Source organism: Colias philodice, chromosome 9, assembly GCF_061535455.1.
Source record: "Colias philodice isolate Cphi_HAF_F1 chromosome 9, ilColPhil1 Martin Lab GWU primary, whole genome shotgun sequence".
NCBI classification, from domain to species: Eukaryota; Metazoa; Arthropoda; class Insecta; order Lepidoptera; family Pieridae; genus Colias; species Colias philodice.
In genome coordinates, this window is record NC_143094.1 from 12515956 (window position 1) to 12532641 (window position 16686).

Sequence of the window (16686 nt, forward strand, 5' to 3'; positions counted from 1 at the left end):
TGATTCAAGAGGAAGGTTTTTATGTATAATAACATCCATTAAATAGTGGAGAAGTACTGTTATTTTTGAGGTTTCTAATGTGATGTCGTAAAAAATTACATTTTTTCCGCTTACATTGCAAACGCAGGCTGAACCTTACGAGTTTTATCAAAATAATGTACTAAGTATTATACACATTGAAAAGGTCTACAGAAAAGTCCGCGATGGTATATATCTATCTCTTATGGATAACCCACAATAAATTTTTTTTGTCATTTACTTTTAACGACAAATAATGGCTAATTTTCGAAGCGATTTTAACCAATACAACATTAATCCTTAACGAATTAAATACCTTGAATACATTGTTCATTTAATATAGATCTATATGGCCCTTTACACCGTATGATTTAAGTGAATATTTTCGAAGATATTACAGATTTAAAAATTGCGGGACGTAGCGTTTGCGGCGGTACCGGCCGGCCGCCCGGCTATATATTTTATACCCGTGCGAAGCTGGAGCGGGCCGCTATGTTTTTAATTTTTGTATACAACGTTCACAGTTTTTCTGTAGTGTATTTAGTATCAGCATTGCACCCGTGCGAAGCCGGGGCGGGTCGCTAGTTCATAATAAATTACGACTATTCACGTATAAATTATTATCAAAATTCTAACCTATATTTCGTCTTGTTTTCTTCGATTATTGGCGTAAAAATCATGTTAACATAAACATAGAATGACGTTTTGTAAACATGACCATTGGATGCATTAAAATTCTGACGATGAGCACTTGTCATCTGTGTTTACGCATCTTTGATAGTGTTTGATTTAGAACTGAATAATTAGGAATGTCGATAAAAGATAGTACCTACATAGTTGTATTTAGTGTGTAGTATGATCGTTTCCTTGCCCAGGCTGTTTGTATTTTGCTAAGAATTTATTTGATAAGTTTTTTACATGAAATACCTCTGTTAGCCCTATAAAAAGTTGTTTATAAGACTAATTTATGATTTTATGTGCGCAATTATAGCAGAATTCTATAAAATTATTTGCTGTTTTTGTGCCAATGAAAATCCTTACACATCTACAAATTCAAAATTTAACAACAAAACGTTTTATTTCCTGATTTCTATGGGATTGAGCAAAAAAACTTTCAACTCAAGTAAATAGCTGTTGCTGATTTTTCAAAGTCGGTTAAACAAATCATAAGACATTTACACATAACCATCTCGCCTCTTCAATAACGCAACTTAATTACAATTGTAAAAGAGATTATATATTCCACGGTAAGGTTCTGCTAACCGGGCATCGAACCCACTTCCGTTCGGAGTTTTTACCATAATTTAATATTGTAAACAGTACTGTTTATTACGTGTTAATTTATTGATTGCTACAATGTGTTATTCCGTTTACAGATTGTGTTGGTTCGTGATTGTTTTTTTTTTTAATTATCTGTTCACAAATAAATCTGGAAAAAACTTTATTATCTACTTGATTTATAACCTAGATCTAGTGTCCGTTTTTTATATCATTAGATATAAATTGCAGATAATAGTCTTGTTTTTGCTAAATATAAAGTTATATGTGCATTAATCTAAAACTTCTTAAGTAGGTATATATACTATAAAGATATTGATTTTTAAACAAAAATAATGTATTATTTAGTTTTATAATTAAATCCACAATCTGTACTAGCTTCAATTTGCTGACAGTGAGTCCTTATCCTAATGAAAATGCACAACATAATATAATATCTTCAACGCCATCTATCCGCAATTTAAGAAAAACTTTTGAACCAGTTTCAATCGAATTCGTTTTTTTTTTATTTCTGAACGCTATTACTGATTTTTATACTATCTATACGTTATAAAAATGTGTTCTAGTTTATCTATAATCTAAGGTTTCTTCTGCGTAATGATAAAGTACGTGCCTCTTGTCACTTTTAAAATTACGATTACTTTTAGTGTTATTACGGTGAATACTATAAATAAGACATAACAGCGGATATGGAGGATAATAAATTGCGGCAATTGTGTACCAAAATAACATTAACTGAACAGAGTATTCCAATTGAACACGTGGTTAATCGGTGTGTTTGTTAAACTACTGCTTGTATGTCATACATACTCTGTTTATAGACATTTTAAGATGTAATAAAGAGATATATTGTAGTAAAATTTATATAGAGATTGTAGTTTATAACTTATAGCTGTATCTAAATTATCACTACTTACATAGTATAAAACAAAGTCGCTTTCTCTGTCCCAATGTCCCTTTGTATGCTTAAATCTTCAAGACTACACAACGAATTTTGATGCGATTTTTTTAATAGATAGAGTGATTCAAGAGGAAGGTTTTAGTATATAATTTATTAGGTTTTAGACAAAGCTGGCGAAGCCGCGGCCGGTAAGCTAGTAAAGTATAAACCACAAAATTCAATCATAGTTTTATAAGGCGTGTTCATTTTATGTGGCGAGGACAGTTACGTATTCGTAAACTTTGAAATCAGATTGTATTTACGACGTATTATAATAAAAAAAATTTGAATGTACCATGAAATATTCAACTCGTGGCGTAAAATCAGTTGCTTTTAAATTTTTAAGCAAAACACATAGAAAATATGTCTAAATACATTTCAAAACATCCGCGAACAGGTTTATTCATATATGGCATAAAATATTGTCCAATTACATCGCCTTTAGCCCACCAGCCGATACTTGCAACATCGCCCACACTAACCTTCCTAGTTTCTAGATGCTTTTAGTATTTTAATTAGGTATTCGATGAGGTATTCTGAATTTATTTTTAACTAGCGGTCCGCCCCGGCTTCGCCCGTGGTACATGTTTACGTTTTCTCTACATAAGAACCATCCTCGTACTTCAAGGAACATAATAAAAAAAGAATTATCGAAATCGGTTCAGCCGTTCTCGAGTTATGCGCTTACCAACACATTTTGCGATTCATTTTTATATATAAGACTAGCGGTCCGCCCCGGCTTCGCCCGTGGTACATAATATTTACGTTTTCTCTACATAAGAACCATCCTCGTACTTCAAGGAATATAATAAAAAAAGAATTATCGAAATCGGTTCAGCCGTTCTCGAGTTATGCGCTTACCAACACATTTTGCGATTCATTTTTATATATAAGATTGGCGCGAAATTGCCATCATACATTTGGACACTGGGAAGAATATTTTTTATTTCTGCATTGATTTATATTTTACACTAAAAATAATGATTTATTCCAACGATATTTCTTTGACTATTTTTGTGGTTTATTTCTTTTAAAGCAAAATCGACCCATACATATTCTGTGTCCATACATAAACATAGATAGCATTAATATGCCTCCTTAGTTACGTTAATTTCACAATGATTAGTAAGTTATTTACTGTATGTACATAATGTTTGGTGTAGGTGTGAAGTCCGAGAATTCGTGGCATTTCGACGACATTCTCAATTTTAATTAACATATCCTTGATCAATCCATAATCAATCTAACTAATCTTCCCTTATATGTATCATGTCTTAATTAATTAAAGCTTACCCAGAAATTATGCTAACAATACTTATAATATTAATGAGATGACATTTATTAATCCACTTTTAGCTCGGCTTTTTAAATTGATCGTATCTGGGTATTAAATGGAAGGTGATGGAAGTCAAGCGTGTCATTTGTGGCATAGCAACATTATTTCCCGCTGCACTTCGCGCCAAAACGTCGTAAATGACATATGTAAAATCACGTTGTGTTTACGATACAACGCGTTCTATAATTGAGCGATGCGGGAGAGTTCAACACATCGCGGTTCATCTTTTTAGAATACGACACAAATAACATTCTATATTTGTAAATTATACATGGATAGGTTTAAGAGCGAACGCCCATGGTCACTCATCCATACAATTTTCAGCTTTGTTGCTTAATAACACGTCGCACAATCGCACGTGTAAACATCTCTATTATGTGCTTTTATCCTGATTTATAGAATACGGATTCTAACTTTCTAAGGTGGTGCAGTTATGCAGCAGCCATGCCGATGACCACATGCATCAATGTTTGTAAATAGAACGCAGCGTATTATGATGTTGACTGAATGAATGGCACGACATCCATTGCTTGTTCTCTTCGTTGTTACGCAGTGGTTCTTTCAAAAACACAGCGTTGTATAGTGTTAAAAAGACAGTTACACAAACTGATATTTTAGTCGCATGGTTTTTGGCTTTGACATCTTTGTACCTACCAATGTTTCGGATGCTTCGTCGTTAGTAAGAGTTTGTTTACAAACAACATTGAACTCTATCATTCATTGTTTGTAAACGCAGTTACGAACAGATGCACTGTTCTCTGATCATCGGTTTCCATAAGATAATGAAGTAACTAATTTCTAAAGTAAAAGCATCCCAGTTTGCTTAGTTCATTATTCATCTGGTTTTGGAAGTGAAAAATCACGCTTATCTCGACACAAACAGTGGTCCACCAGCCATCTGTTCGTTGCACCCACAGGGCACAGATAACGAAATTGTACAAACGGGGACAAATTACAAAATGCATTTGGAGTCGAGCCCTTGCGTCGAGCGCTCTCGCGCTTCGCTCTATTGCGCGCGAAAAACAAATCCGCCATTTTGCATATTTCGACGATGTGTTCCATATTCGAACGTACGGTGCGTAGCTGTTTGATATTCTCTTTGAGATGTGGTTTATTTTTGATCGCGTTGTCCTATTTAATCCGTTATGCCTGTGCCGCGTGCGTTTCCATCAGTCTACTAACGTTGCTTCTGACGTCGTGTATTCGTTCACTATTTCAAAATGTTTAAATATATAGTTAATAAGTTAAAAAAGGTGTCATCTAACTGTCACCTTTTCAGTTCGAACAACGTAAATATTTTTGATATATTGATGTTGTTAATTTTATTATAAAATTTTAACAGCTTTTTTATTTTTGTTCCAGATATATCCTGATCCAGAATCGGAGAAGGCTATAATGGGTTCGGTGGTGTACTGCATCCACCACAAAGAGGGGTGCCAGTGGTCCGATGAACTCAGAAAATTGAAGGTTAGTGACTGGCAGTTAACATTGTTTAGATAAGGAACAGAAAGGAGGGCGCTCTATCGATCACATTTCTGGCACGTCATGTTTGACATATTTTTTTTATCTACATTATTTTTTATCTATGGAGATAAGTCCTTGTTTTGTAAACATTTCACCTCTGAGATCTTAATCCTGGGAAACAAAATTTTAACGGTCGGTCGCCAACACTTTTTTTATAAGCTGTTTGAATCCAACACAAACGAAAGAAGATATTATGTACCTATAATAGCGGCAGTACACATGGGGCCAAGGCGTTGGGCCAACGTGTTGGGAAAAAATGAAGGATATCAAGATTCCTGTTCACACATTGGCGTACTGATCATTGTGCATTGGCGCTTCAAAGATGGACGTAGTCCGTAGAAGTTCTTGCAGCCGCGGCAATTTATTTATATACAGTGCGTTTAATTATTACGTACATGTGCATCAATAACAATGAGTGTACTCTGCCGTCTGCGATGATACCATTTTCCAATCTCTATTGTCCTTTTTTTATATCTGTATAAATAAAACATTATTATGTTTAGATTTTTCAAATGTTTAAAATGTGTGCATTTTACATTTAATTTAATTTTAACTACCTATAAAACGAAACTTTAAAGATTAGATTTTAGATAATATTATTATATCAAATTATAATATTATTTATGTAATAAAGCACAATTTGATCAAAATCATGCTCATTGTATATTGTTATTTAATAATTTTTAAGAACAAGTAACTTTTTAATACTATTTTACTCATTTTATATATTAATTTTATATTTTATATATTAATATATTCATTTTTTTATCACATTGTATGAAAGTGAGATAAGAAAAACATCTAGAATAATATAATAAATAGAAAATAGAACATCTAATTTATTGAGTCATATGGTTTTAATTTTGTGTAGTTCATGCCGTGGATTCCAAATTATTCCTTCATGTCGATACAATTCTACGAATTGTAAAACCTCGGCGCCGCCATCGCTATCGGAACATGGTTAAAACGTAAATTTCATTGACGCGCAACGATACTGTCTCCGCTGACGAGTAACAATAAACTGAACAAGACACCAACGTGTGAACGCTGTTTGTGGAGCGCGCCAAGATCCTTTGATGTGTGCACAAAAAACCGACAACATTCGGTTGGCCTGCCAATATTGGCGCCAACTAAGCTAATGAAGCCAACATACCGCCAAGTAGCTCTCTACACGTTGGCCCAACCCGTTGGCCCAACACGTTGGGCCCATGTGTACTGCCACCATAACATTGGACGCAATCGGCATATTTATATATGTTTGCGATAAAAACGCTATTAAATTTTATTTACAAGTCCCGGTGTTGAACTAGGACAATATCGCAATATTATGTCATAACGGGCGCATATATCACTGATAAGTAGGTGGCATACATGCAGATTATTTACACAAGTAGCTAACTTATTTGCCCGTTTTTAGATTAGCGTATTTGCTTTTTTATTGGGCAAGGCTGTAAAGGTAAATATTTGCAGAATTCCTGGAGGGTATTAATTTATTTGGGCTTTCAATAACGCAATGCCATTACAAATAGGATACAATAAATACAGATTCAATCTATACAATATTTCAATTATACATATAAATGCGACGAAGTACAGAATTAAGCTCAAATAGCCACTACCAATATAGACTAGAGTAGATAATTTTTGAAACAAAAAAAAATCGCAGTCGGATGAAACCCATTAGAAAAGGAGGGGAATATGATGAAAATTAAAGGAAAAATAAATTACGATCAATCCGAGTTCGGGAAAAGGGAGGGGAGAGCTTTTAAGAGAAAAAAATGGTTTCTCTTGATTTCCGACAAAACTACAAGTCCTACGGAAAAAAGTTCAATGGCAAAGTTGTAGATAATAAAAAGATCTACAACTTTTGTATTGACAATTTTTTCTCATAACCTCAAAATTTAGGTGAAAAATTCAAAAAACCAAGTTTTTGGTTTTTTATTTTTATCTACTTCAAAATTTATTTTTTTTCTACGAAATTTGGTGGAAACTTGCTTTATTATGCCCCAAATACACTGTAATTTATTTGACTGAAAATATTTATTTTTTCGCCTTATTTTGAATTAATACCAAAAAAACAACCTAATTTTCAATCGAAAAGTCACCCGTCAAAATATCAGCTTTTTTCAAAAACTTGGGGAGCCTTTTATTCATTGAAATCTCTACTTTCATATGGTGTAAAAAAAAATAATTTGGAAAATCCAAAAGTGCACGCCTCATAATTTTTTTTTAATAAATATTTATTAATTATTATTTTTGTTTATTTAATAACAATTAAACCACATCGAATCAGACCCTGAAAAATGAAAGGGTTCTATTCCTGAGCATACTCAAGCGTAAGAGAAAAAAAAAGACTCGATTAGTAAAGTATTTCGGTCGCTATCGTGTTAACAAGAAAAAGGATCCGCACATACAGACACACGGACGTCCAAGACAGAACTTTTTTAAACTGTTTTTTAACTAGTTTAAATAACAAAAATGACATCAAAAATATCATGAACGTTAAAAATAGTGTTTTTTCTTAATATGTGTGTGTATGTATTATCTTACAAGTGCAATGTATGATACATAAAGACATTTTAAGTTTGAAAAATCAGATGTTTTGCGCGAAGTGACAGTAGTACCCACCTCAACGCTTCGCTTATGAGGCGTGCAATAAACATTACCATAGTAAATGTTCTCAGAAAATGCATACAAACAGTGTGAAAATGAGCTTTTACTAAATCAGGCACACTTCTCAAACTACCTGAAATGTTTTTATCGACATCATTTTGCTTTTGAATATGCTGTAAAATATTATACTTAGAACAGATAATTTTTTTTCTTTTGAAATATTACCGAAAAGCCGATACAAGAGAAGATATAGAGTTCGAGAAGTGTGCCTGATTTAGTAAAAGCTAATTATGACACTGTTTGTAAGCATTTCCTGAGAACATTTACTATGGTAAGGTTTATTTTTTTTACACCATATAAAAGTAGAGATTTTGATGAATAAAAGGCTCCCAAAGTTTTTGAAAAAAGCTGATATTTTGACGGGTGACTTTTCGATTGAAAATTAGGTTGTTTTTTTGGTATTAATTCCAAATAAGGCGAAAAAATAAATATTTTCAATCAAATAAATTACAGTGTATTTGGGACATAATAAAGCAAGTTTCTACCAAATGTCGTAGAAAAAAAATTAATTTTGAAGTAGTTAAAAATAAAAAACCAAAAACTTGGTTTTTTGAATTTTTCACCTAAATTTTGAGGTTATGTGAAAAAATTGTCAATACAAAAGTTGTAGATTTTTTTATTACCTACAACTTTGCCATTGAACTTTTTTCCGTAGGACTTGTAGTTTTGTCGGAAATCGAGAGAAACCATTTTTTTCTCTTAAAAGCTCCCCCCTCCCACTTCCCGAACTCGGATTGACCGTAATTTATTTTTCCTTTAATTTTCATCATATTCCCCTCCTTTTCTAATGGGTTTCATCCGACTGCGATTTTTTTGCACTTTTTATTATTTTTAAAGGGATCTACCCCAGTGTAATACTCATTTATTTGCACATAAAGAAGAAAATATGATAATTTTGATGTGAAAATTCTTTAGCCGCGTTTTGAGTAAAATTTCAATGTCACGTCATGGCAATACCGTCACGTCATGGTAAAAGCGACGATTTTGGTATTTTTTGAATCTTGCCAAAGAAGATTCACTTCTGACAAGTGTGCTCGGTACACACGCTCTTTTAGCTATATATATGTTCGTGAAGCCTCACATATTCTTTCAATTTCCAGGCGCATCTAAACACGTGCAAGCACGACGCAGTGCTGTGCGCGGCGCAATGCGGCGCGATGATCCCGCGGGTGCTGATGCAGGACCACCTGCGGTATACATGCCCGCGCCGCAGAGCCAACTGTGAGCACTGCGGCAAGGAGTTCTCCGGGAGCGCTTTGGAGGTGCGTGTTATCTCCACAAATACTTACACTTACACTTACTTACTTATTATCTCCACAAATAGCTAAAGAATAAATCCTTCCACATACGTATAGCAACACTAGCTTTCTACCCGCTTTGCTCGCGTAGTAAAAAGAAAACGCGCATAGTTTCCGGTCCTGTAGGATTTCCGGGATAAATCCTATCCTATATCCTTTCTGAGGTTTCAAATCTTTGTACCAAATTTCATCTAAATCGGTTCAGTGGTTGAGGCGTGAAGAAGAGACAGACAGAGTTACTTTGGCATTTATAATATTATAATTAGGGTCATACCCACAACTGATCATCTACAGGATCTAAGTGTTGTAAGTTCTAAGTTCAGAAATTACGTAAGGGAAAGTCATTTGATTTGCTATGACATTATTATCCACCGTTTAGACTTTAGACAGTCTTTTAACAATACTTCTCAGTGGTATCCTTAAACAAAGAGACTTCAGTACTATCCCTAACCTAAAATACTCCTTATTTAATCTCCCAACTAATTGTTTATTCTATATTCCAGGAGCACAACGGCAACTGCGGCCACGAGCCGGTATACTGCGAGAACAAGTGCGGCGCGAAGGTGCAGCGGCGGCACACGCAGCAGCACATACAGCAGCACTGCAGCAAGCGGCTCGTGCCTTGTCGACACTGCGGCCAGCGGTATACTCAGGTGGGTGCGATATGAGATAAAATGCCTTATAAATTCCTTCATGTATTAGGTATTCGAAGGTCCGTTTTTAATATTCGTGGCTGATTAGGACGAAATATTTGTAGAAGGTTAACTACTTCGTTGTACTGCTTTTCATTAATAAAAAAAGTCACAGTGAAATAGTTATGGTAATAAAATAGCTCTAGTTTATGAAGTAATAAAGCACTCGTTTTTAATTTTTTTGAACGTTTGGCGCATCCTGTAACAAATACATACTTAGATTTAATATTAAAGTTACATTAATTTTATAAAGATAACAAATTGCATGAAATAGTAATTTTTTCGTATAAATAAATAAAAAAAATCAGTATAAAAATCTGTCAATTCAACAACAAAGAATACAGTTGAATGGAGAAGTTGTTTAAAAGAACTTACCGATTTAAAAAAATAATTCTTATAAACTCATCCAACAATCTAAATAGTAAATACACTTCTATAAAACTATTAACTAGTATCTACAATCTACCCCCCATTTCAGGTCACTGTAAGCGCTCACTGAGCATCATACTGTCAACTCTAAGTATCTTCTCTATATACATGTATATATAAAATTCTTGTGTCACAATGTAAGTTACCAACCTCCGAAACCAACCCAATCACATACCATTTATACACATACAACAAACTCATAAACATAAACATATAATCGCAGGACACAGTAGCGGCCCACGGCGCGACGTGTGCCCGCGCGCCGGTGCCGTGCCCGCAGCGCTGCGCCGCCGCGCCCGCGCGCGACGAGCTGGACGCGCACCTGCGGGAACACTGCGCGGCCACCGCCCTGCCCTGCGCGTATCGAGATGCGGGCTGCAGGTTTAAGGTGAGATGCGTTTAATTGTTATAGTTTTATGTGAAGATTTTTTTTTAATTGTCGATGGGGAAGCGCTTGACCACAATCTCGCCTTAAGCTGAGATGACGTAGTTAGATGGTACGCGCTTCCCTAAAAAGTACCTGTTCTCTCTACGCTTGATAGATTGTTCTCAAATAAATGGATTTGATAAAAGTAAATTTTTAAATTGATGATCTGTTTCTTGTTAAAATGAATAAAAAATACATTGACAAAGTTTATAACTTTATTAGTAAAAATTGATAACTTTTTTGTTGAATACACAAATATTAGGCTGTAATATTTTACTTTAAAAACCATGGCATATTGTTCTAGAGATTTATAAAGATTCTTTATTGTTCAATATGTTTTTTATTGATTCTATCCATCTTAAAAACTCATATTGTGTTGAATAGTCCATTTATGAGGAATGCTATAATCATATCGTGCGGGAAACGCAGGGTACAGCTAGTCAATAATATCGATGTATGAACAATATTAAATTTTATTGAAGTCCAGTCACTGTCAACAAAACCAATTGTAACTTCTAATCTTCTACCAAAAACTCGGATACTCACACTATCACATTTGCAGGGTACGCGGCAAGCGCTAGACCGGCACACAGAAGAGAGCTGTCAAGCGCACCTCGCTCTAGTCTGCAGTGTGGCAACCCGCCAAGCCCGTCAACTTGAAGCCCTACGCTCCGCCCTCGCGAGACTCGCCCTTAACCAGTCTGGAGCCCTAGTGTGGAGGGTCACGGACTTCGCCGCGAAAATGGCGGACGCCAAGTGCAAGGAGGGCGTCGAGTTGATTTCACCCGCGTTTTATACGAGCCAGTATGGTTATAAGTTACAGGTAAGCATTTCTTACTAGAATTGTTATAGAGATCTTTTTGAAAGGAAGGCTTGATACTTGAAATTTTTTACGTTGAAATAAGTTTGATTAGTACTATTTTTTGCTGGAATTTTAGTTTAAATCAAATAATGAATCATTACTTCGATAAACATCAATCTACTACTAATAACTCCAATTTTATTGTAACAAAATATGACAGTCCGCTTTGTTTGTTTGTAAACAAAGGGAGCAGTTATTTATACCAATGAATAATATCGTGTGACTAACCCACTGCCCGTTGTAGAACTAAATCGGTGACGCTTAGTCACGTCACTACGGGGGCTTTTATTTTGAATGTTAATTAATGATGTGGAAATGTACATGTTCTAATAAATTTTCTGCTGTAAATTTGTTGAATGACGAATTGTACAAATTTAAACAATACTCTGAATTATTTAGAGTTTATAAACTTCTATATTGTAATAAGGCTTTTGCTTTTTTCTGTTATTTATCAAAGTTCAGTGTTTTAAATTTTATTTGTACTCATCTATCGTGTTTTAAACTTCACCATAAGTTTTTATTATAATGTGATAATCAAATGCATGTCTATTACATATTTACATTTATTTATTTCAATCACATTTTATTTATTTACATTTTCCATTGTTTCAGGCGTCTCTATTTCTAAACGGCAACGGCGCCGGTGAATCCACTCACATGTCCGTGTACATTAAAATCTTACCCGGCGAGTACGACGCGTTGCTCCGTTGGCCGTTCGCTCACACCGTCTCTTTCACACTATTTGACCAAAGCTCCACGCCAGACAGAGCATGCAATATCGTCGAGAGCTTCGTCCCGGACCCCACGTGGAAGAACTTCCAACGACCCTCCAAAGAACCCGACGCGCTAGGCTTCGGCTTCCCCAGATTCGTCTCGCACGAAATGCTCAAAAAAAGAAATTTCGTCAAAGACGACGTCCTCTTCCTCCGGGTCAAAGTCGACCCGAGCAAAATAGTCGCCGTGTAAACCAAAATAGTCACTGTTATTTAGTATTAGATAATTTAAAAGTCATAGATGTAACGTGTAAATAACTAGATGTAGATCCGTTCGGATAGTTGTACCGACGAGTTGTTTAGCTCGTTCAGATTTCTATTCCCGATTTCCTTTGACTAATTGGTAGCTGTAAATACTTAGTTAAGAGCGCGTTCGCTGCATTGTTATCCTTTCACTGAAGATCTCTTGAATTTCATTGCCGACGGATGGACGTAACAAACTGAGCTTGTTTCAAAGAAAATCGGCTTAAAATATTTTACTCTAATATTCTGTGCCATATATTTTTATGATACACACATTTTTATAGGATCCTGCAAAAATCGTGTGTTGCAACCGTTTGTTCGTGAGACATTTTTGGTCGCCTTAACAGATTAAAAAAGGCGTTTTGAAAAATGTATGAACTAGATTTATTCAAACATATTATAAACATACTTTGAGACACGTTTAGCTTTGTTATTCGGCAGATCTTTGTATATATTATCTTATTTGCATAATTTATCTAAATATATATTTATTGTATAAACAGATTGACATCTTCGAATTGTATTGTAAATATAAATAAAATAAAGAAAATCTCGTATTCGTGTTTAACAAGCTGGAGCTAGACCAAAGTGTTTTGATAACTTTGCGTGAAAAAGATGTTGTACATTATGTGGAGCAAAGTTATTCAACGCAAATAAAAGACGGCCAAGTCGTTAACTTTTATGTTAAATGTAAGCGTTTGTGTCAAATGTAATCTCGTTTATTTTCTAAGTTTCACAAATTCATTTTCTAAATTATCCTTTGGATCTCTAGAGAACGCTTGCTTGATTTTGAAAATTAATCTCAACTGTAATGTTACATTCCAGAGCATTATTGTAAGAACGACATTATAATATGTCGTTACAACATATTTTGTATTCCTCTGTAGTCTAAGTATTAAAGACGTATTTCTTATAAACGAAGCGTGTAAGCGAGCTTGAAGTCATGCTGTCCTACTTTAACACGATAAAGTAACTAGTGAGCGTGAAAGAGATAGCATTACTTCAGGCAGTATAATTTACAATTTTGTTTATTTTATACGAGTGTTTTTTCATTCAGTTCAATGCCAATGTCTTACGATAAGTTTAGGTTCCAATCTAGAGATTTAGATCTATTAGATAACCTAGCTTAGATTTTTAAGTACCTTATGAATAATGACAATGAGACTAACAAATGTAGTTTTTAATTAGTTGTAAGTTGCGTTTACGCATTCATTATGTATGTACATGATAGTTTATAAGCAGAAAAATATATTTTTTTCTTAAAATACTTCTTTTACTTAATCCATACTTATGCTTGAAACACACACTTGAAACTATCAAATTTATATTTATTAGTATGCACTTTGCAAAGGTGATACACATGATAAAATATTTCATGCAATCATCACTAACTTTTTAAAAGATAAAGCTTAGAGTAATGACTATTCAAGTAAGCTCATAGAAACTGATATAATTTACAACCTATAGGGTGGAGACGACAATTAAAGAACAAGACATTTCTAATAGTTGACACTTGACATACAGAAACAAATTTATGATAATAGATATGCAATAGCTTAGCCTGAAAATATACGTATTTAGTTTTCATTTCATACAAAATAACGTCGTATAGATACTTCTATCTTTTGTTGTCACACCTTTCACAAGTTTAGTGATGATCTTTCTTATAGTAATTGTATCTTTATTCAAAACCTGAGTACACCATAAATATAATTACTTTAAATATGACAATAGGCGAGGGAAATAAAATTACAAATATCATGAAAATATTTTATTTACAAAAATATACAACATAAAAATTCAAAATATTTTTTTCTCATACATCATACATGAACACATACATATAATCATGGATAATATAACTTATTCCATAGTATTCTAAACTGCTGAATTAATTTAGTTTGGTTAAAACTTTAAGACCAATGTAAACAGTTTTAAAGACTTCAAATGTTTGATAAGATGCTTTTAGCTGTTTTTAATCAATCAAATTATAATATCTGATTATTTGGATATGGTAATATTAGTTTTTTCTATCCCACAAAATAAAGTTTTTGTTAGATGATGAAGGAATCATAACACTAGTTAACTAGTAAATGTAGTTTTGTAAGCATTATATGGCCATTGGATATCCTACTAATATTATAAATGCGAAAGTTTGTGAGGATGTGTGTGTGTGTTTGTTATTCATTCACGCAAATACTACTGAAATTTACATATTACGATTACAATGAAATTTAGCACACATATAGAGGGTAACTTGGATCAACACATAGGATAGGTTTTATCCCGGAAATCCCGAGGGAACGGGAATTATGCGGGTTTTTCTTTGAAAACGCGGGCGAAGCCGCGGGCGGAACGCTAGTCATAGATATTATTCAGAATTTGGTGGCACTTTAATTTAACATAAAAAATTAAAAAAATGGAATACATGAAATTATTGCAGACAAATTCAAAATGTATTTTGTTTTATACAGTACATATTTCTGTATTAACTTGAAATTTAAAGTTACTACAAAGTATATATTCATATCATAAAACCTAAACATAATTTTTGTGCCATGGATTTTCGTCACAATATTATTTGTTGTGATCTTTCATCTGTTATCTTGACACAAAAATCCAATTTTTTCATGCTAGAGATACTCGTAGTTTTCAAATATTCTGTGAAGTCCCCGATTGGCTGAATGTTGAATTGTTCAATGTTGCTGGAGTAGATTTTTTGGCCATCTGAAATAAATAAATAAGTAAATTAACTATGGAATATTCAGATATCATGATACATAGCAAATAAGTTTACTTTTAAAATTATTTAATCAGATTCTGAAAGTCAGTGTAGTTTTTTTTAAGAGTATTCAAATATCTAGAACCTTTAAAACATTAAAAACATACCATTTGTATCCTCAAGAGTTCATCCATAGCTGACGGTAAAAGCGGTTTAACTGAATTAATTTCCATCATTGTTAGATGATCCAATCGACCATAAGAACCTCCAGATTTCATAAGAGCGTCCATAGATGTCCGTAACTTGGACATTCTTATATCCCAAATATCTTTGATTATTGTTTTAATTTCAGAAGCATTAGGTACATCTTCCATCGCCGCTCCTAGTATAAGTTTTGCTTCAACCATGTAGTGTTCGTTTGGCATTTTGGTAAAAAACCTGGAAATTAAAGTGAGATAAGGTTATATACAAATAAGTTAAGTACTTATTTTATACCCGAAACACTGACACAAAATTTCGGGTCATTTGTAACAGGATGGCGGTTCTACAGGGGTCTTAGTACGCAATGACAAAAAGAAAAATGATGGTCAGAACGCTGATACCGGATACCTTAAGATACTGTAATATTTTATATTAGAGAATCTTAACATACAATATTATAGTATCTTCACTGTGTGTGGCTTCATAGTGTGTAAGGATAACTTTTATATTGATTTAATGTAAATAATATGTAAAATATTATGTATTCAGAAGCATTGTGTAAATGCTTGCATTTATACATACTAATATAAATACCTGGACTTCTTTTCTTCCTCCTTTATATTTTCTAAATTATCCATATCCATCCAGTCTGGTGGAACTATTCTACATTTCTGTTTTTGTTTCAACATTACAGCTAACCATAGAGGGACGTTCATAGGTAAACCGGCTCGAAATGGTCCAAATTCACCGCTAATTAAATATATTTTGTCGTAAGAAAAGTTCGGAATTATGCTTATGATTCTATTTTCTCCTATGAATTCAATTTCGTAGGGATCCATTATATTGATATTGTCTTAATATGCTAAGGCGGCATTTAAATTTATAAAGAACTCATTAAAATATTTGTTAAAACTTAATATGTGGTAAATAAAAACTACAACAGAATTAGAGAAAAGTTTATAAAATAAATGTCATTCAAGCAAGTGTCAAATAATGGCGCGAAATTATTTTTACGTTTCGTTATTCCTAATGATTAAAATAGATTTTCTTTTACCGCTATATTTAAAATAATTTTAAAGTTTACAAAATCAATAATTACATATCATATTATCTGTGATCACAATAAATTATTTTACCGATTTTATTTTATAAATGCTTGACTTAAATTTTTATTTTTACTGCCATCTCTTGGATAATACAATAACTAACATCATTTCCGACCGTGTGTCAACCTAAATAATTATTTATGGTGTTGAACCTTATTCTTGGT

The 16686-nt window shown here is 33.5% G+C and overlaps 2 protein-coding genes across 3 annotated transcripts in view; one reads left to right on the plus strand and one right to left on the minus strand.

Moving 5' to 3' along the window:
• Traf4 (TNF receptor associated factor 4) overlaps positions 1–13763 on the plus strand; it is a 72585-nt gene extending 58822 nt beyond the window's left edge. For both annotated transcript variants that reach the window (XM_089699554.1, XM_089699553.1), the window contains 6 exons: positions 4935–5039; positions 8870–9031; positions 9571–9720; positions 10412–10576; positions 11178–11438; positions 12090–13763. In XM_089699554.1, coding sequence (XP_089555680.1) covers positions 4935–5039; positions 8870–9031; positions 9571–9720; positions 10412–10576; positions 11178–11438; positions 12090–12443 — 1197 coding nt within the window. In that variant the 3' untranslated portion in view covers positions 12444–13763. The remainder of the gene's footprint in view (positions 1–4934; positions 5040–8869; positions 9032–9570; positions 9721–10411; positions 10577–11177; positions 11439–12089) is intronic.
• A 1307-nt stretch (positions 13764–15070) lies between these two features.
• Psf2 (DNA replication complex GINS protein PSF2-like protein) lies at positions 15071–16366 on the minus strand. Its single transcript, XM_089698761.1, has 3 exons — positions 16011–16366; positions 15383–15653; positions 15071–15220 (listed from the first exon to the last, which is right to left on the minus strand). Exons 1-3 carry the CDS (start codon positions 16253–16255, stop codon positions 15146–15148), a joined length of 591 nt encoding a protein of 196 aa, XP_089554887.1. The 5' UTR covers positions 16256–16366; the 3' UTR covers positions 15071–15145.
• Positions 16367–16686: the final 320 nt, after the last annotated feature.